Below are 21,035 nucleotides of genomic sequence, written 5' to 3'. Positions count from 1 at the left end.
CCTGACCTTAGTGGTTCTTAATTCTTGCCATAGCCCTGCTTCCAAAGGGTTTATTTTTCAAATTAAACTGCAAAATAAAATAAAAATTGTGTTACTTTGAACACTTGAATTGAATAATTAATACTTCTTTAGTTATACGTTCCTCCAACTGACATTGTGCTTGTAAATTCTTCAAATGCCATTGGCCAATGCTTTGAGAAACAAAAATGCTATTCAATTCACCTGCATGAATTGTGAACAGAACTCACAAAGAAGAACATCTTAAAACCCTGGAAAATAAAAGCCAAAATATCTGCTTGGTTTGAGACGGCTAACATTTAAGTGTGGAGAAATGTGTCTTTTTGTATATTTTGGCAAACTGACCCTTATGGAATGCTTTTGGATGGAATAAAAAAAACAAGAAATAATTTGGCGTTTGTGGTGTTCGAGGTGCTGATCCAGCTCCAAGGAGGAATGATGGAAGAGGAGGATCAGCGAGAAAGTGTTTAGCTGGTGGTTGAAAGACTATAGTGCGTAGCAGAGAGTGAATGGAGATAGAGACAGAGGATGGAGGGAGGTGGTGATGGGGAAAGGGGGGGGGGGCAACAAGATGGAGAGAGACTGCCTGCACATACTGTCAAGGCAGTTAATATAAGGTGTGAAGATAAGGCCCACAGACAAACATTGACCAAATCAGGCATTTCAGCAGCGCAGCCCGAACTGTCAGTCAGCCTGAGAGACAGACCAACAATCAGCACTTTACCTCTGATAAGGGCTCTACTGAGCGCGTGCAGGAAATAGCCAATCTGCAGCCAGCCTGGCAAGGAGGGTGATGGCGGGGAGCGGAGGGGGGAGGGCGGTGCGATGATGGAGAGTGAAGGGGTTAGAGGAGGGAGGGAATGTAGAGAGACAACAAGTGAGGGAAAGTGGCCTATAAATTCAGAGAGAAATGTGGACCAAGAGTTCACTGGAAGGGATAATACCCAGGAGGAAAGATGGAGAGAAAAGGAAGGAAAACAGGGTGATATTCCTCCACACACCCCCGAGAAAGAGAAAGAGAATCTGTAGGGAATACAAGTGATGGGGATATAAAAAGAGAGATGTGATATCGGCTCCTAAAATAGTGTCTTTCCCCAGTTTTTTGTCACCTGGGAACAGCTTGCGCACAGAGAGTGTGAGAACTTGGTTTAGACCAACACCTTACATTAATGATTTGCCAACAGCGTTGACTAGCTCATTATTCAACGTGCTGTTCGCCTCGCACACAATAGCATCATTTCATCGTCTCTATTGATTAATGGTGCATATAGTGTGTACATGCGCGTGCACAGATTCACCACATTCATCCACAGGAGTGTGTGTGGTGTGTCTGAGTGAAGGATAACACTCCCTTTTTAATGGAGGAGTCTGCACTAGCCATGAAATTCCCTCATAACAAAATAAACACATCCAAAACGCTGGAGTGGATGCCTTTGGAAAATGCACAGTAGTGGAAGGCCACGTTGGTTAGCTCAGATCCACACTGGCCCCTTCAGGAACGACCAGGAACTACAGTCTGCGAGTTTGTAAATAGATTCCCAGCCGTTTACCTTTGTCAAACACATTTAGGTTCCTCCAAGCAAAACAGGGGAGAGCACCAACAGCTGGCCAGTATTTATTTTCAGAAGTGCAGTCAGAGGGGTGTCTGGGCTTCCTTGATCATGAACCAAGCTGCCATTACCATGACCACTGATAACAGTAGGAATCGTAAACAAGCTAATCACCGAGGGCCCTATTTGTATTCTCATTTGTGTTTGCATGCACTGATGTGCAGGGGGGGGGGGGGGGGAGGAGGCCAACACCACGAAAAACAGGCGTGGGTGGCGGGGGGAGACTGGGATGGAGGGTGGGGTGTGAGGGAAAGGGTTAAGTTCCCTCCCTGGTTGCATGCTGCTTTCTCTTGCTCTGTCAAGCCCCATTAAACCTGCTACACCACAGCAATAAGGTGCCATCAATTACAGGCACGCTGCCATCAATGCAGAGCGCAGAGCAGAGGCAGGAACACATAACCAGGACAAACGGCCACATAAAAGACCCGCAGCTGAAGCCCTGCAGCCTGCCACCTCCACAGCATCCACCCTCTCCCTCTGCATCACCTGTGAGGTAAACTCTCTGTCTGTGTGTGAACGAAAGGATGCTTTGTTTCAAATACACACAAAATGCATTCATTTCAGACTCACTTTCATTCATAATAGCAAGGAGAGAGGTTGGAGAAAAGATGTGGGTGCAACTGTGGGACAAAAGTGATTGCAGTGTGCTTCTACTGCCCCCATGTGACGGAGCAGAAAACTATTCAGAACCATAGAGGCAGCACATTTCAAACTGAAACATATTAAATATATCAACCCCTCTTCACATTCATGGACCAGAAAATAATAACAAATTAGACCATCACAGTTAGAGCAAGATCAATAGCGGAGAGCATTCTTGAAAGTCATTTTTATAAATGTGTCTCGTCTCAGAATAGCTGATTCCCTCAAGGCTCTGACTGTATTTTCAACCATTCAGGAAGAGAAAGGCAGAACAGCTGTACTCATTCAGAGTCAGACAAAAAGAAGAATGGCTGACAAGACACTCTCGGAGATCTGCAGGTAATTGTTTCCGACTAGCCAAGAGAGAAAGAAGCCCGCCTTTCTGTGCCTTTTGCTGTTGTAGTGTCTTTATCGATCGATGAGTGTATCAGGATTCTCTGTGCAAGTCACCAAAACATTGAAAAGCAAGATTTCAGTATTTAAAAAACTGAAAAGCAAGAAGAAATACAAGATTACAAAGGCAATGGAAGAAGGAAAAAAATCCAATAAAATCCTTGAAAATAAAACAATGGTCATAAATACTGGATTTTTCCATGCGATGTGTTGTACTTAAAACTGAAGATAAGAGTGCAGGAAACCAACTTGAGATATTAGATTAATAAGAGTTCAACTTTGATTGATGAGTAACTCATTAAAAGTATGCAAGAGATTGGTCATATCAGGGAAGAATATTGTTATTGGATTTATTAAAGATACATTTTATAAAAAAGTTGCACATTGAATACAGACATTTCCATTTTGTGTAGAAAAAGTTAAATATTTCTTAGTTTTTCTGCCATACTCTTAAAAGTTAAACGCAACAAAAGGCTTTCCTCACTTACAGAAACATCTGCCAGAACAAAAAATGAAGAGACATCCGGACTACCTTACATGATGTTTGAAATGTAAAGGATTGCTTTACCCAAAATACAAAAAGAACATTAGTAATACCTACTTAATTAAATTAGCTCCTGAACTTGCCTTGGAACAATAATATGTTTTTGTTTTTCTCAGTATCAAAGTCATCCAGAGATAGTTTTCTTTATATCCATTACTACACTCGAAATAGCAACTGTAAATAAATAATTCAGCGTACTTTTAACTGTGCCAATTAGCCAAAATGTTAACAACTGTAGGCTAAAACACTGTGAATACGTTTCATTTTAATACTGTTATCTGCACTAACAAAAACAAATTCAACTCTCATGTAATGATGAAAAAAAAAGTGTTTGTTTTTTGTAATTTGGGAGAAACAACCCTTTAAAAACACATCACTCAGTTTTACATAGAGATAAGTTAGATGTAAAGAAAACTACATATTTACAAACGGTGTCATGTTGACCTGGGGCTCATGTGGAGTTTATCTGAGAGGAGGAGCTGCTGCTGCCGGAGCTCTTGGTCTTCGGCCCCCTGGTGGCGCTGGGCTGCCGCTGCACCCGCTGGCTGGAGGCCTCTCTGCTCCTCTCACTGTGGCCCGCTGCTGCCTTACTGCGCACTGCTGAGAAGAGGAGGAAACACAGCAAGTTAAAGGGCAGACCATAGACTGGGGCAGACAGACGTTTAGATGGGATGATTGTAGCTACACATGCTCCGAGAACATGACAAATGGAGAAGGGCGATGACATGGAAAAGATACAAACGCATTGCACATACAGAAAATGACATTTTTTTTACAGACACAATTTCTTAACTTCTTTTAAATACAGTTTATAGCACTGCACATGAACACTGCACACTTGACTAAAGCTGGGAGAAGAGGCTATAGGCTTTTGGCAACAACAGCTGTGATCATTCAGGTTGTCTCAAGAGATGTAGGCAAGGCCATGTTACATTTAAATAGGGAGACCAAAAACATTATTTCCCTTACAAATAAGGTTAAATAAAAAATAAATAATAAAACACACCCTTGCTCAACTCTACCACAACCATACCTATACTTAAAAATAGTTAGTCAATTCATGAACCACTGCTACGAACGTTATGTAAAGTCAAGAAGTCCTGGTATATTATCCCCCTAAAGCTGCATGTAATGTGTCAAGATAAGATACAATGTAATTTATTAATCCCAATTTCGGAAATGTTTTCGTTGCAGCAGCAAGTGGTAAAACAATAATAGTCATATTTAAATTTGAGATTGGGAGAGACTTGGGAAAGCATTGCCACTAAAACTCCAATTAAAAATATATTGGGCAGGGAAAATGTCCACTGTGAAAGGACCCCACTGTAAAGTACGCGGCATACACACACACACCACACACAACACACACACACACACACCACACACACACACACACACACACACACACACACACACACACACACACACACACACACACACAACACACACACACCGCACACACACACACACACACATCACACACACACACACACACACACACACCACACACACACACACACACACACACACACACACACACACAACACACACACACACACACACACACACACACACACACACACACACACACACACACACACACACACACACACACACACACACACACACACACACACACACACACACACACACACACACACACTGATGCTGGTCCATGGAGTGATGAAACATGCAGAACACTAATGACAGTAATATAGGCAGGCAAGCGGACAGATGGGGGTGTGGACAGAGTGCAGCAGAGGGGACCTTGAGAGTGAGGAGGGTTAGCGTCTTGGGAGCCGTAGACCACAATCTTAGTGCTGACCCTTGTGGCTCTGGGGCCAGACGCTGAGGGGGGGGCTGCAGGACGCTTAGGGCTCTTTCCAGAGACCAAAGAGTCCTCTTCTTCAGTGAACAACAGGCACAGGAAAAACAGAATTCAAAAGTGATAGAAAATAAATTAGAGAGCCCCGTGACTGACATGCACACAGTGAAGATTTATTTTTGAAGAAGATCTACTTTATATCCTCGTTCTTCAGTTCACCTTTAAAGCCCCGGCCACACGAGGACGATACCGGTCGTATCTGCTACAGTTCACTATCAGATAGACGGTTCGGCCACACGAGGCCGACACGGAAACGCAGAAAACGATAACGGGTCCCTAGGTGGGTAGATCTGCAAACGAAACGCTCTGGGGGGGCAAACGGCTCCGTGTTTACGCTTATACGATCATGTCCTGATAACGTTGAAGCAATAGCCCCGCCTCTCCCCACCTCTCCTGCTCAGAGATCAGCTGCTGGGCTGTCAGAAGAGGGGGAGGAAAAGAGAGGCTCCGTTTTTTACCTGACCTTTGACCGGCACTTTTCAAATTTTGTCCGGAAGATTTCAACTTTAACGGACATGTTGACCGGCAAAAAAAAATCTAACTGAAACTCTGCTGCTCTGTCCCCTCGTCCCTTGGAAGAGGCGGAGAGGTGGGTGTCATCTGCTGGTGGACTACCGGAGAGAATTACAGCAGGAGCAAACGCTTGCCTCGGGGAGGGAGAAAAAGAGCCAGAGCGTCCACAGCGGAGAATAAACAGAAGGGCAACCATGGCAACCATGCGCGGGAAGTCTTCTTCGCTGCTTTTGTGGCAGGACTACAGCGCCACTTACAGGCCTGGCATATGTACTACAGCGTCTCCAGCGCTTTCGAGCGGTCTCGTGTGAACGGACACGTTTCTGGTGCCTGTTGCGTGTGGACGGAAGACTTTTTTGATAACGATTGCGGTCCGTTATCGATATTGTCCTCGCGTGGCAAGGGCTTAAGTGACTGAAGAGGGAGTTTAGTGAGTGAGGGGGATTAGGTGATGCAGAGTGCAGGAATGAGCCTCTACTACAGTGTGAACAGTACTTAAGAGCAGGAATGTGAATGGTTTACATGTTTAAAGAGGGCTGGGAGAGGCAAAGAGCACAAGAAGAATTACAAAAGAATCAGAAAACATTCTATACTTTGTTATGAAAAGCTGTGAGCCTGAGCTATGGAGACCTTGAACTCTGTCTCTCTGGATAAAGGGATCCATTACAAACACAACATCTACTGGTGTCAATAAGCATATTCCTTGTTTGTCACAGCTTCTAACCAAAACCTGTGATTTTGTAGCAGCCAACTGGGATATCTGAAAAGGCATTTGACAGTAAAAGGTGACTTGCAGGAAAGTTATTGTGCCAAATAAAAGAAAAATGTTAACTGTCACTGTGTTGCATTCTTGACTACTAGAAGCAGACACTTCCATTATCACTGCATACAAAGGTAATGCCAACCTAATCATTTCAATAATGGCTTCATTCAATTTTGGTTGACTTGTGATTTAGGAATTAAAACTCCTAAATCACACTATATACTTATCTTAACAATAATTAACCTTATGAATAGTTTATACTCTCACAAAATGATAGTTGTGGTGTTTAATGTCACGCAATCAGTTCATTGTTGGTGTGTTCCGTTAACTGTTTTGAACCCTCTTCATTATTATTCTTTATTTTCCTGCAGATATGCAGCTGAATTACGCTGCCATGGCTGACTGTGACACCTGAATAGAAGGTAACCAATGTTATTGCTATATATTATATTCTATGCCTTAAATATTATATCAAGTACGCTGTGAAAAAGGCCCCCGCTCCAGTGTGTATGTGCATGTACAGATCTGGCTCACCCTCATGTTGGTTGCAGCTCATTCAGTGGAGATAACTGACATCTGCACAACTTGTGTGATGAGCCCTTAAACTAGGCTTTCCATATAAATATAGTAGTGATGGTGTGTGTTGCAGACATTCACCTCTGGCTTCGGTTGGTGCCGTGGTGATGCTGGTGGTGTGGGGCGCCGTTGAAGACTCCCCGATGCCGCAGCTCTCAGCGACCCTCTGACCTGCCAACATCGCCTTCAGAGTCTGGAAGACCGCTTGAGGAGCCACGTTCATCTTTAACAGGTCCACTATGATCCTGGGGTGGGGGAGGAAAATGTGAAATCAGAGTTCCTGTTTATGAGTCCATATGCACTACAGTCACATTTCTGCTGATTATATTCAGTGGCGGAAGAAGTATTCAGACGCTTTACTTGAGTAAAAGTACCAATTGATTATTGTCAAAATAAAAATGGTAAAAGTCTGGATTCATATGCTAGCTTACAAAGTATTACATGTACTTAAAGTGTAACAAGTCAAAGTAATCTTTGTGCAGAAAAATGACCTTTATGTGTGTAAATAATTATATTTATAAATGTGACATTTCTAGATAGTATTGTTGCATCAAAGTAGGATTTTATTGCTCATTGGTCACTTGCAACATTCCCTTGCATTATTTTATTTCTTTGTTTCTTTTTGCACAATTTGTTATTGTTTTATGTCTAATATATATTTATGTTGCATTGTTGAAGGAGCCTGGGACTTCAGGTATTAATTCCATACTGTTCCAACTGTGCATATGACAATATGAATCTTTAAAAAACAGTATACATCAATTGTTGTAGCCAAACAAAGTTCTGATTGAATTTTTTTTTTGGAAAATATTTAAATCATCACAAAACTCTTTTGTGACTTAAAAGAGATGCCATTTGTTAAAGGTAGGTACAGCTGTTAAATAAATGTAGTGGAGTAGAATTACATGAATTCCTTCTAAATGTAGTGGAGTAGAAGTATATAGCATTACATGGAAATACTCAGGTAACAAGTACCTCAACATTGTACTTAAGTACAGTACAAGTACTTAGTTACTTCCCCCTGTGACTGCACCTACTTGAAGACCTCCTGGTCCATGGTGACCCCCGCAGCCTGGGTCAGCTCGAACAGCTCCGCCTCCTCCACGCTCAGGACCTTCTTCTTCTTGATGGCATATTTCTGCACGTTGCTGGTGACCAGCAGCGCGGGGGAGTCCGGGGCGGGGGGGGCCGTCTGCTGAGACATCACTGATACCTGAGGCAGGTGGATCTGAAAGACTGAAGAGGATACAGATGGGGAAGTTATTAAAGACACTGGGTCAATAGTGCTGTATTGTTTCCAGTTGCCCGCCCTGAATGAACACATGGAGGAACTACTTTATTTCATACTCCTCTATTACATACACGTAACGACAAACGACTATTTTAATACATTGAAACACCTACCGTTAAAATAACAGTTATTAGTTGACGGTAAGAGTAGAGTTCCGTTAGCTAAAAACTGTCCCTCTTGCTAGATCCAGGAGAGTCGCGTCAACAATACGTCATCAACACAAGACAAACAGTGTGACTTCTTCGCTGTGATGTGCATACAAATAAATTGATTCCCTCAGATATGATATGATTATGCTGTTTTCATTCCGATTTTTCTGTATTAATCAGGTATCAGTCAAGTCAATGCGTAAACAATACTTTAAAGTAATGCGCATGCGCTTCAAAGAAGAAAGACGATAACTGTATACATTCTTTTTTAATTCAAATGTTTTATTGTCATATGTACAGTAGCAACACTGCGGAATGAAAAAGTCCCAGACTTCTTCAACAATGCAGCATATATAAGACATAAAACATAAAAAATAGTGTAAAGAAACAAAGAAATAAAATAGTGCAAGAGAATGTTGCAAGTGAACAATAAAGTAATGCAGGAGCAGTGAACTATGTACATGTGGAATAGAATACAATTAGCTAAAAACGGAATGCAGACAGTTGTGGACACCTCACATGTTTGTTCCACTTTTTTGCTGTTTAAACATGAATCAAAACATGAATACAAAATAAATAAATGAATGAATACCATAGACTGTATATATAAAGATGAATACACAACACAGAAGACGAAAGAACGGCATATGTCTCACCGAACGAAACCGGAAGTACTTGGGGGATTCTCCTCTCGCACCTGCTCAGTCATCTGCGCTGTCGTCCAAGAATGGCCGCTGCTGCAGCAGGAATAAACAAGCAGGGCGCCCTAGCGACGATGGAGCCCTGCATCAGACACGGGAGGGGGGCTCACGGAGGCAACGTCAAGGTTGGTGTAATGTCATTAAAATACACTGCCGTGTTATGTTCGATGTGATCGTGTTGTTTCGTTAGTTTGCTCCATGGATCGACAGTCATTTCGTCTTCGTGGATTCTGATTTGGCTGCTGCGTTGGCGTTGGTGTCAGTGGATGCCAAACAGTCGGCTAGATTTGGCAGGAAAATAATAGTAAAAATGAGAAGAATGTTATTGCTTGTGTGTTTTTTGTAATCGACTTGGCTATATTCGTGCAAAATCCCAGCCTGGTGTTTGTGTTTGCAGTATGCTAGCAGTCTACCAGCTGGCGTCATAGCTGAGAGGTGGACTGCCTCAGTAACGGGATAGATTTTAAAAGTATCTGCACAGTGTTCATGCAAGCAGGGCACAAAATAAGCCCCTGCCAAATCCTGAAAGAGTATGCAAGTGGTTGTTACATTTGCTCAATTAACCAGATGCAAAAGAAGTAATCTATTGAGTTGCTGGTAATATATCACAAGTCATTTGGCCGGTTGTCAAAAAAGTTGTTAAAACCGGCCCCTCTCAAAATTGCTCTTAGCAGATGTCAAAATAGCATTTATCGAAGATCACAGTTATAAATCAGGAGGGTTAACCATCTTACATGCTATGAGTGGAGCAGACTGAATCTCACACACATTCAGAGACTCTTAATCTATACGACTCCTGTATTCTCTTTAAGTCCTTGTTGTGCATCAATCTGCATGCACATAGGGGATACATTGTAAAATCAGTGCCAACTTCCCGATATATCTTTCCTCTGACTTTATCTGCAGCAGTGACTGTCAAAGACAAGGTTGTCAATACATGTTTTCTCACCTACAGGTGCTGGAGTGTGGTGTGTGTGAGGATGTCTTCTCTCTGCAGGGGGACAAGGTCCCTCGTCTGCTGCTCTGTGGGCACACAGTGTGCCATGATTGCCTCACCCGGCTGCCTCTCCATGGAAGAGCGGTCCGCTGTCCCTTCGACAGACAGGTCACTGAGCTGGGTGAGTAAGGGTGCATAATAAAATATTCAACTCCTGTTGTGGATTTTTAGGCATTTTCTGTTTCGAAATATCTTGGCCAGTCTTTGCTCAGTATAAATCAGAGAAGCCATGAGCATTTACACACCAAAAAGCATGAACATCAAGCCATAAAAGTCCATATCTTTTTCTGTAAGTATTATTAAGACTGTTTTCTCTGTTTGGAAGTAAAACTATTAACCTTTTGATGTCCTTTTGTCTTCAAGTTTATCCTTTTTACTCCACATCTGTTTAGGTGACTCTGGAGTTTGGGGTCTGAAGAAGAACTTTGCTTTGCTTGAGCTCTTGGAGCGTCTCCAGAATGGAGCCAGCAACCAGTCAGGAATGGCAGAGGATGTTCTGAAAGGCATGGGAGAAGTAAGGAAACCCATAAATCAGATCAAATATCACCATCACAACTACAGCACCTTTCACTCACAGTTCTTCTTTTCCACTAGTGTATAATCCGGTGTGATGAGGATGAGAGCCACACGGCCTCCATGTACTGCACCGTGTGTGCCACCCACCTGTGTGCCGAGTGCTCCCAGCACACCCACTCCACCCGGACGCTGGCCAAACACCGCCGGGTGCCGTTGGCGGACAAACCTCACGAGAAGACCCTCTGCCCGCAGCATCAGGTCCACGCCATCGAGTTTGTCTGCCTGGAGGAGGCCTGCCAGTCCGGGCCCCTCATGTGCTGTGTGTGCAAGGAGTACGGCAAGCACCAGGGACACAAGGTAGGATCAAATAAACTACAGTTGAACTCCTGTTAGATATCCTCATCTAGAGAGGCATGCTCATGTGTTCACCATTTCTCTTTTTCAGCACACTGTTCTTGAGACTGAAGCGAATCAGATCCGGGCGTCCATTTTGGACATGGCCCACTGCATTCGCTCCTTCACAGATGAAGTGTCCGAGTACTCCAGGAAGCTGGTGGGCATCGTGCAGCAAATAGAGGGTGGAGAGCAGATAGTAGAGGACGGAATAGGCATGGTGCACACTGAACATGTAAGGATTTGACTGAGAAATCTAAAATGTTTAGTTAGATTTAAAGTAGGTGGTTAACCGGTAAAACTTTAATTAAGAATCTGAACTATTATTCTCTATTTTAAATGAATATTAATACATTGTTAGCTTCGTTTTTATTGTCATGTATCATCTGAGCCTTTTTCTGTTATTTTGAAACATTGAGTCTACCTCTGTTCTATAAAATGCGCTTTATAAATACATTTGACTTGACTTCCTGCCTCCGTCAGGTCCCCGGCACAGCGGAGAGTGCGCGGTCCTGTGTGCGGGCGTACTTTGCAGACCTCCACGAGACCCTGTGCCGGCAGGAGGAGATGGCGCTGAGCGTGGTGGACGCTCACGTCAGGGAGAGGCTGATCTGGCTGAGGCAGCAGCAGGAGGACATGACCATCCTGCTGTCCCAGGTCTCCACCGCCTGCCTGCACTGCGAGAAGACTCTGCAGCAGGTAGGAGACGCCACACACACACCCAAATAAATACCGTGATCTTTTTAAGAAAGAAGAAAAGTTTCAATGAGTACCTCAGTATTTTTCATCCTGGACCCTATAAACATTTTATTTTAAATCTAATTAACTAAAAATAAACCATTTTTAAATATGGTGCAGTAAGGAAAGGCGCTGCATACATCAGATTCTAAACGCACTGCATTTTAATAGTGCAATAAACGTCCACTAATATGGCAGTTTTTGCGCTAACAGGATTAGATTATTATATATATATATATATATATATATATGACATAATTTGGAAAGGACCCTACAGATAGATCATATTTTCTTTATTTTTTGTTTTATCCAGTTACCCTTTTTTTTTGGGCCTCTATATCTGATACTCATACGATATAGTGATATCTCTGACATATGTTGCTTCTCTCCTGCTGCAGGATGACTGCAGGGTGGTGCTGTCTAAGCAGGAGATCAACTGTTTGCTGGAGACGCTTCAGAAGCAGCAGCATCAGTTCACAGAGCTGGCAGATCACATTCAGCTGGACGCTGGCATCCCTGTCACCTTCACCAAGGTACACACTATCCACCATGACTGTGTCTCCTGCTGGTCTGCATGGAGCAGCAAAGAATTGCTTCACTAATAGTTCAGATGTTGACTTTGTTTTAATATGTCGCAATATGTTGTTGTTTCAGGACAACCGGGTCCACATCGGCCCCAAGATGGAGATCCGTGTTGTAACTCTTGGGCTAGACGGAGCTGGTAAAACCACCATCCTCTTCAAGCTCAAACAAGATGAGTTCATGCAACCCATCCCCACTATTGGTAAATGCATCTATAGTATAATCAGATTGTAATTATTCTACATAAATACAAAGATTTTGCTCTTAAAAAAAAAAAAGCTTGTTCTCTGTTTTTGTCAAAGGTTTCAATGTGGAGACGGTTGAATATAAGAACTTGAAATTCACCATCTGGGACGTGGGTGGCAAACATAAGCTCAGACCGCTGTGGAAACACTATTATCTGAACACCCAAGGTACTGTTGGTGCTCTATATACTTTGAATATCGTGTTTAATGTTATTCTAAATGTCACGTACAGCTTTTATAGCACAGGGTAAACACATTTCAATATAGGTTTTCATATTGTTTTTATTTTTCACTTCATCCCTTTTGTACTCTGCTTCTCCGTGCAGCGGTGGTGTTTGTGATTGACAGCTGCCACAGGGACAGACTGATGGAGGCTCACAGCGAGTTGGCCAAACTACTGACGGAGAAGGAGCTGAGAGATGCCTTGTTGCTCATCTTTGCAAACAAACAGGTAAAGGGAATAATGATAATGCTTGTTTTTACACCATACAGCTGTCCCATATTTTCTCTCGTATCTTTTTGCAGATATTTGCATTACTTATATAGTTTACAACATACAGAAACTCGTTATTTACTTATGTGCATTGTTAGTCCATGGCGGCTTTTTATATATATCCTTTTTCTTCCAAAAACCTCTGTGTACTTAAATGCTATTTATTCCTAACATTTATTTGTCCAGCATTGTTTTCCTTATTCTAATCTGTTATATATATATATATGAATATATATAATATGAGTATGCTGCTCATGCTCTTTCTGCATGTCATGTATTTATTTTTGCTATGTATATAAACGTCATGTTCTTGTATGTTGTATGTGAGGGGACTGCGGATGGAAATTAGCTTAAAGCTAAAATCCGGCTCATTTACGCTTGTAAGCATTGTTTTGTTTTAAAGTGTTCATCGATGTGCACTGTCCCGGTTCAAATAAACGATTAAATGAAATGAAAAAATATCTATTTCTGTTCATGTACATTAAGGAGTGCAAAAACAGGAGGGGAATTCCTCTTGTGTGCACCGATACTCTGCAAATAAATCTGATTCTGCTGTGAATAACCTTGTCTTAGCTCAGACAGAGTTGATGATCAGTTTGCATGTCTGCAGGACGTCCCCGGGGTGGTGTCGGTGGAGGAGATGACAGAGCTGCTGAGCCTCCACAAGCTGTGCTGTGGGCGGAGCTGGCACATCCAGGGCTGCGACGCCCGCAGTGGGATGGGTCTCCACGAGGGGCTGGACTGGCTCTCCAGACAGCTGGTGGCTGCCGGGGTCCTGGACGTCGCCTAAATGTAAAACATCTATTCTGGCCCAAACTGACTCTCCCCTAACAACCGAACCCTAACCCCCCCCAGCCTTTGCTCAATTCCAAATATTAACTCCTCAGACTGCGGCTTTAAGCCTCCTCATCTTCCCCTCTTTGTGCCCCAATGTGGGCAAAGGAAATAAAGATGTAAATACTTTCTCTCACTTCACTGAATCAGAACGGAAACTACAAAACCCTCCTAGCCTGAGAAATAAACTCACTTTCCCCCAAAACCTGAATTAAAACTCCCATCATGCTTCTTCTCTAAGGCAGCTTACACGGTCCAGCACATTGCTTACTGTTCTTTGTTCAAACCTTTTTTCTATTAACCAGCTGTTTATCTGGCACCTATAGCTAGCTGATTTTAGTCCAGTGTTAATAATGCTCCTTGTGCCCTGACAGTGAACTCTGTGTTTTCTATCTCAAGCTATTCATCATAACCACCTCCATGTGTGACAGTAATCCCGACTAAATGCAAAGTAGTCTGTATTTGTAGTGATCGTATACCTTCTGTTGATTCAGTATACTCCTGAGAAATAACTTTAGCTACATTCAGCATATTTGCAGGTGAGATGGGACAGACATGTTCAATATGACTTCCAGTGGCTTCAAACAGGTCAAATGTTCAGTTTGGCTCTTTTCTCACTTTGCCTTGACACATGTTAGCAATAGTGGTTGATGTTTCATGGGGTCTGTGTTTTTTTTTTTAAGTGTACTGTTTGAACCTATTTAATTCCACAGCTGTTCTTGTTTTCTGTTACAGAACGAACTGTTTACTGAACTTATTTATGAGCGGGAATGTTACTTTGATATGAGGCTTTAGGGAGAAACTCAGTTTTATGCACCGATTCTGCCTCCGTTTTGTGGAGTCTCGCACCCAGAATGTGTTGAATACACTCGTTTGCTGCATCACTACCATTTTTTATTTGGAAGCAAATTAACCATCTGCCGTTTCGTAGTAGACTTGAGTTTTAATCTCACTGAAAATATCTATTCAAACATCTCACAAGTCCTGTTTATTAGTGTTTCAGAGTGCTTCAGAGATGGTACATCTTTTAATCAGCAGCCTTCAGTAATAAATGTAATGTGAAGCCTAACACTCACACTTGTCTCGGTATTAGGGACCCATCATTGGACTTTGATTTAATCTTTATTCATTGCTATGTAATGTTAACATGTACCTATATATAAAAATACTAATAAAGAAAAAAAATGCACGTGTTAAAAAAGCCTTTCTGCAGTTTGTGAAAACATTTCCATTTGTTTTTGAACATAGAAGCACAAGGCACATCAAACCTTTGTTACAGTGGACTTGATAATGGCTTTTGTAAATGATTCATAATGTGTTGCTGTTAAATAAACTAATTGACCTTATTTGTGTGGTTTGAGGCTTCTTCTTTGAGCGATTACCAACTAAAAATACTATTCTCACTTGTCTCTTTCAAAGCATTCTTTAATAACTCTTTCTGGTAAAAAACGAAACATCACTGTACAGGACGCGATTAAGACACACGATCACTTTACAGTGATGTTGATGATGCTGATGTCTTCATACGGTTTGTCGGTCTTGGGGTTGATTTTGACATTGGAGATCCTCTGGACGGCCTCCATGCCCTTCACGCATCTTCCAAACACGGTGTGCTTGTTGTCGAGCCAAGGCTGAAGGCAAAAACAAAGAGCACATTAAACATTTATTATTAAGATATTCAAGCCATTTTCAGGGATGAAATCTGAAATTGTAACCTATTTATACAGTTTGTCAACAGCCGTGCGTCACTTTGGGACGCTATTTTAATCAATTTACCCCACTGTGGTTTGTCAAAGTTTTACTGTTGCTTAGTCAATTATATTCTTGATACAAAACCGTAAAACTAAAGATTTGTAATAGTATTATGTTTATGTTAAGTAGTAAGATAGATATCAATACCGTGAGAATTTGAAATGCAGCAGGGTTTCTCTTTTGCCCATTTTTGACAACCTATTCTCTGACTAATCTAACATGAACATTGGTTTTGTCTGCTCACAATGTTTCATAGTATATTAAACTGATTTAATTGTCTTTAGGCATTAGAGACCGTTACAGAAATAGTTTAAGATGAGAGGTGCTGGTGGGCTGATTTAGTCAGGCGAACTTAGCCTAACCTTCTGCTAGCTGCAGCTTCATATTAACAGTAAAAGAGGGTATATTTATCTTCTCATCTTACTCTGTGTTCTTGAAAAGGCAGAATAAGACATGCATTCAACCTCTGTGCATGTGTCATTTTGGGCTGCTGTAGCCTTTATGGGAATCTGATGGCATTCACTTCCGACTGAAGCAAGGCTGGAAATGTGAAACCACTGCATGTCCAACTTGGTGAAAATGTCTTAGCCACTTTTAAAGACAACTGGCTTGAGGCTCCTATCTAAACACAAACAACTTCCAGAACATTAAAGGAATGTGTCTGAAATGGGTCTAAGATGGTTTGCCATTGTGAAGTGTAAACTTACAGTTGGAACAACAGTGATGAAGAACTGTGCGCCGTTGGTGCCTGGGCCTCCGTTTGCCATACTGAGTGTGTACGGGCGGTCGTGTCTCAGCGTGGAGTGGAACTCGTCCTCAAACTCTCCCCCCCAGATGCTCTCTCCTCCCATGCCTGTGCCTGTGGGGTCTCCTGTCTGGATCATAAAACCCTGAGCACAAAGACACAGATTTAGATGCAGCTCAGTCAGATGATTATATCTGACTGACCACAGAGGAAAACTCACCTTGATTACTCTGTGGAATATATGTCCGTTGAAGTAGCTGTTCCTGCTGTGAACACAGAAGTTCTCCACCGTTTTGGGGCATCTAGGGGAAAAAATTAAAATACTACTGTTAATATATTTTCAGTTGTAAAGAGATTTCTGAAGACCTGAAAGAAGTGTTAACGTACTCCACGGGGAACAGCTTGATGTGGATGTCTCCCATGGTGGTGTGGATGATGGCGCTGTCGGACACTCTCTTGGGGCCCTCGGCCTGAGTGGCAGCCATCACTTCCTCCTTTGAGGGCTTCTCGTTGAAGATGTCTCTGTCCGAGTCAGCACTCTTTGTATCCTCTGGTTCTCTCTTTGAGAACTGAAGGAAGGGAACAAACGTATTTAGACATATAGTATAACTAAATATGTAGCTGTATCATTTTAGATTTGAATGTCAAGTTTTCTCACCATGTAGAAGCGGTTCTTCTTAAACGCGGTGCAGAAGATGGTGGGGTCCGGCATGGCGTTGTCTAAGGCGGGGTTGTCACATGCTTTCATCTCAACAGTGGGAGCCACATGCGTGGCTTTAGCGATCCCCTGGAACAGACTCAGCTGCACCACACGGACGTTCTCCAGCTTCCCGAAGATCCGCACACATCTGAGGAGCAAAATCATAATTGATCTCAATATATCAATATATACTTGACCTCAAGGTTTAATTAACCAACCATCTCCAAAATCAATTGTTAACTCTTTCCACCCAACGAAAGGAGCATATGCAGGTTATTTTGAAACGAAGAAAACCAGCTTAAAAAAGGTAATTCATTTGAGTCTCTTTCAAAAAACACTAACAACGGAAGTTTTCATTGGTCTTTAATGTTGTTTCAGTAGAGTCTAAAGGAAGTGTGTTTTATGATGAACGTACAATTATTGTTGTCTGACTGGAGTTTGGTAGCTTTGAGTAGAAAAGCTTAGAGCCAAAAAAGAAGCAAAAATATGCAGGACCATAACTTCTCATCCGGCTGAAGCAAATCAATACTTGTGACTATTGCAAAAAACAACAACAAATGCCTCTTAAATTCCAGGTAAATACAAAAGCCAGATTTTTGTGTGTGGGTTTGTGTCCAGCAGGAAAGTGGCTTTAAAGACAGTTGCCCCTTAGACCCCATTTACACGCAAACGCACACGAAATGCAAACGAACCGAATACGATATCAAAAAAGTCTTCCGTTCACACGAGACCGCTGGAGACGCTGTAGTACATATGCCGGGCCTGTAAGTGGCGCTGTACTTTCGCCACAAAATACACCAAAAGCAGCGAAGAAGACCCCCGAGCATGGTTGCCCTTATGTTTATGCCCCGCGGTGGATTTAGCAACATGTAGTAGTTCATGTAATTCTCCATGTCCACTTGTTGCTGATGGTTGTGGTAGAGGAGCTGTAGATTTTGCACTAACATCTGTAGCATGGTCAGTAGCAGTAGCACTAGCAGTAGCTACTGACAGTAGCTACTGGCCATGCTACAGCAGTGAGCAGCAGAGGTGGGGAGAGGTGGGGCTATGGCTTCATCGTTATCAGAAAATGATTGTATAGGGCGTACACATGGAGCCGTTTGGCCCCCCAGAGCTTTCCGTCCGCAGATCTATCCACCTTGGGACCCGTTATCGTTTGCGGGGTCCGTTTGCAGGGTCCGTTTCCGCGTTTCCGTTACGGCCTCGTGTGAACGAACAGGCTATACGAAAGAGAAAAGTAGCGGATACAACCGTTTGCGTTCTCGTGTAAACAGCACATTATATGAACGCACCTGTTGGTTTCCACATTGATGACTTTGATGCCCAGCATGGTGCCGTAGAGCACAAAGTGACCGGTTTCATCAAAGATTATGTTTGTCAGCCGGATCCCGTCCACCTTCTCCAGTTCTCTCTCCACGGCCATCCGCCTCCCGAACTCCATGTCAGGGAGCTGCTGCCTCATCTGCTGCAGCTCTGTGAACATCTAACATACGAAGCAGCAGTGATAAGCATGTGAATTAGACACATCATTAAAAGCTGAGGTTGAGTGACGTGTGAGTACTTACAGATAATGATTCATCAAACACTCTCATCAGTTTTCCTGTCAGGAAGCGGAAGATACGGACTTTCCTGTCAGAAGCAATGGTGGCCATTTTCTTCCCGTCAGGAGAAAATGTAAGGCTGGTGGGATAGGTTTTGTGTTTTGCAAATTCATACAAGTCTGTGTCTGTTTTGTATTCCCAATGCACATATTTGGGGAACTTGAACTCATTTCGGAGGCCAGTCCAGTACTCCAACATTCCTGCTTTGTCAGCAGAGACGATGACCCTAAATTTGGGATTCAGGCGGATTTGGGACAGCGGGGAGGCGTGCATCTTGTCGAAGATGTGAAGGGGCTCGTTGCTTCCCCTTCCGTCATAGACAAAGATCTTCCCTGTCGATTTTTCCGAGCAGGCTATCGTGCAAATGGCATCTCCAGGATTGTACACCCACTCTGACTGGCCTGGGTGAAAGCTTCACAGAGGAAGGATAAATGTCATGTTACAGTGGGGAAAAAAGTGTCCAGAATCTTAGTAAACATTTCATTCCTAAACATGCACAAATACAGTACATTAACCTACCCCAACTTCAGCATATTGATCATGTCAAAGTTGACCACATCAAATACTTTCATGGCCTGATCATCACCAACAGTACAGAGAAGAGCCCCTTCCGAACTGACTGCAATGCTTTCAATCACACCTGCAAAAACACATACAAAAACAAAGTTTACAATACGAAGTGCAAACACTAAAATATATTTAAGGGAAATAATCACGTTTCCTTTTTCCATTAATAAACAATCAGTGAGAAGTGGTAAATTAAAAATCATACCAAGATGGCTTCGAAAGTGCTTGACAAACTCTATTCCCTCATCTTCCCTCTTCTTCCAAAACTTGACATGGCCATCCTGGCTGGCGGTGATAATGAAGTCTGTCCTGAAAATGAAATATGTTGTTTCATTAGAAGCAAACCCTGGGGCAGAAGAAGAAATAAAGTAATGCTCACCTGCATACATACTATAAATAAGATGTGGTCATAATTGTGTAGGAAAAGCTTTTATATGATTTAATAAGAGTGATTTGAGAGACATTCACATCAAATAACACACTAAATTAAAGTTTGAAGTATATTGACCATGGCACAGTCTTTTGTCACCAGTTTATTGCGTTCTTTTGAGATGAATCATGAATGTTTGCACTTGATTAGCACAAAATACATGCTATTAATACTGTACTGATAATTGAGCCACACCATTTTAACTGTAACTGAATAATAGACAGCAGTATAATCCCTGTTACTTTGCAAATCTCCTTTATCAGTTTTGCATGATAATTAGTCTTGGAAATATTGTAAGTGGACATAATAAACTAAGTAAGCTGTCCCATATGGGTGAAGTATGTTGTGTCTAATGTAATAGTTAAGTTTGTTGGGCATGCACTTACTTGGAACACACTATGTGTGTGATAACGTCTCTGTGCATGTAGCTCCGTTCATACATTGCAGCTGAGGGCAGGTTGTCCAGGTAAACACGCTCATATTCCAGTACTGAGGATATAAACAAAACAAACACACAAGAGTTAGCGGGAGTTTTGTTAGCATGGTTAGCATTGTTTAGCAGAAGCTACAAATGAATACAAAATGTGGCGAAGGCTCTAACTGCCATAAACAAACCTTTTCTTTTCTTGGGCTGGGAGGCTTCGTTTGGCATGGGTCCGACCCACTCCTCTTCTTCTGCATCCCCTTTTTCATCCTGAATGTCTTCTGCTTTTCGCTTGAGCTCCACATTGTTTTCTGCCTCCGCCATTGCTGACAAATCTTCCGCGTCGTGCTTTCGTTGTTACGGCACTTCCGGGCGGCGCGTAGATTTATGGATTTTCTATTACTAGTTCATATCATGCGGGATTTAATTAAACACATAATAATACACATTTTTTAAAAGTTCTATTTTTTCTGAAGAATGTAATTTACGTAGTTTTTTATTGTAGGCACTTTATACACAGATATTAGGGCAACAATGTGTGCTGCTAAAATAACTCGTTTTACAGGTACAAACTAAAATTACATTAGCATTATGGTTCCTTCTTGTTTTCTGCGTTTTTGGAAACAATGTCTGTATAATGGTAATTTCTCAAGTTGAAATATTCAACAATTTATACCTGTAAGGTACTCCTGGAACTAATAGTCCTATTTGTTTCCGAGGGTGCATTTTCATAGAACACTTGGGTTAAACCAAACGTACTTTTTTTCGGGGTTGGTTGAAGAATTCTCTGGGATTGTTTGGCGTCTAGCGCATTTCTGATCGAAATTCCGGTGAATGCATATTCACTGAAAGTTAAATAAATGTAAAGTCACTGATTTTCAAGGTAATATTTAAAAACATAACAAAATATTTAAAAATACTTTATAGAGGACC

The 21,035-nt window shown here is 42.1% G+C and overlaps 3 protein-coding genes across 6 annotated transcripts; 1 reads left to right on the top strand and 2 right to left on the bottom strand.

Annotated features, from left to right (window-relative positions):
* Positions 1-2,988: 2,988 nt before the first annotated feature.
* On the bottom strand, positions 2,989-8,495 carry mzt2b (mitotic spindle organizing protein 2B). 2 transcript variants are annotated; one of them, XM_034122879.1, is made up of 5 exons: positions 8,349-8,495; positions 7,982-8,180; positions 7,026-7,189; positions 4,975-5,112; positions 2,989-3,804 (listed from the first exon to the last, which is right to left on the bottom strand). In XM_034122879.1, exons 2-5 carry the CDS (start codon positions 8,146-8,148, stop codon positions 3,659-3,661), a joined length of 615 nt encoding a protein of 204 aa, XP_033978770.1. In that variant the 5' UTR covers positions 8,149-8,180; positions 8,349-8,495; the 3' UTR covers positions 2,989-3,658. The 2 variants fall into 2 exon arrangements, with proteins under 2 accessions (XP_033978770.1, XP_033978771.1); XM_034122880.1 differs by lacking the exon at positions 4,975-5,112 and having other exon boundaries at positions 8,349-8,494.
* A 561-nt stretch (positions 8,496-9,056) lies between these two features.
* Positions 9,057-15,229, top strand: trim23 (tripartite motif containing 23). Of its 3 annotated transcripts, none has more exons than XM_034122877.1 (11): positions 9,057-9,210; positions 10,041-10,203; positions 10,475-10,596; positions 10,677-10,955; positions 11,044-11,226; positions 11,475-11,690; positions 12,128-12,262; positions 12,384-12,513; positions 12,614-12,724; positions 12,883-13,007; positions 13,660-15,229. In XM_034122877.1, exons 1-11 carry the CDS (start codon positions 9,112-9,114, stop codon positions 13,837-13,839), a joined length of 1,743 nt encoding a protein of 580 aa, XP_033978768.1. In that variant the 5' UTR covers positions 9,057-9,111; the 3' UTR covers positions 13,840-15,229. The 3 variants fall into 3 exon arrangements, with proteins under 3 accessions (XP_033978768.1, XP_033978767.1, XP_033978769.1); XM_034122876.1 differs by having other exon boundaries at positions 13,645-15,229; XM_034122878.1 differs by lacking the exons at positions 9,057-9,210; positions 10,041-10,203; positions 10,475-10,596 and having other exon boundaries at positions 10,693-10,800; positions 10,872-10,955.
* Positions 15,230-15,290: 61 nt separating this feature from the next.
* ppwd1 (peptidylprolyl isomerase domain and WD repeat containing 1) lies at positions 15,291-20,455 on the bottom strand. The gene is made up of 11 exons (XM_034122875.1): positions 20,294-20,455; positions 20,065-20,167; positions 19,454-19,557; positions 19,201-19,321; positions 18,646-19,093; positions 18,373-18,563; positions 17,039-17,228; positions 16,768-16,949; positions 16,601-16,682; positions 16,343-16,525; positions 15,291-15,514 (listed from the first exon to the last, which is right to left on the bottom strand). The coding sequence occupies exons 1-11, from the start codon at positions 20,424-20,426 to the stop codon at positions 15,371-15,373; spliced, it is 1,881 nt and encodes a 626-aa protein (XP_033978766.1). The 5' UTR covers positions 20,427-20,455; the 3' UTR covers positions 15,291-15,370.
* Between the last annotated feature and the right edge of the window lie 580 nt (positions 20,456-21,035).

Source organism: Trematomus bernacchii, unplaced genomic scaffold (assembly GCF_902827165.1).
Source record: "Trematomus bernacchii unplaced genomic scaffold, fTreBer1.1, whole genome shotgun sequence".
NCBI lineage: Eukaryota > Metazoa > Chordata > Actinopteri > Perciformes > Nototheniidae > Trematomus > Trematomus bernacchii.
The sequence above is the reverse complement of the archived record's forward strand: the minus strand, read 5'-3'. Positions and strand labels throughout refer to the sequence as shown.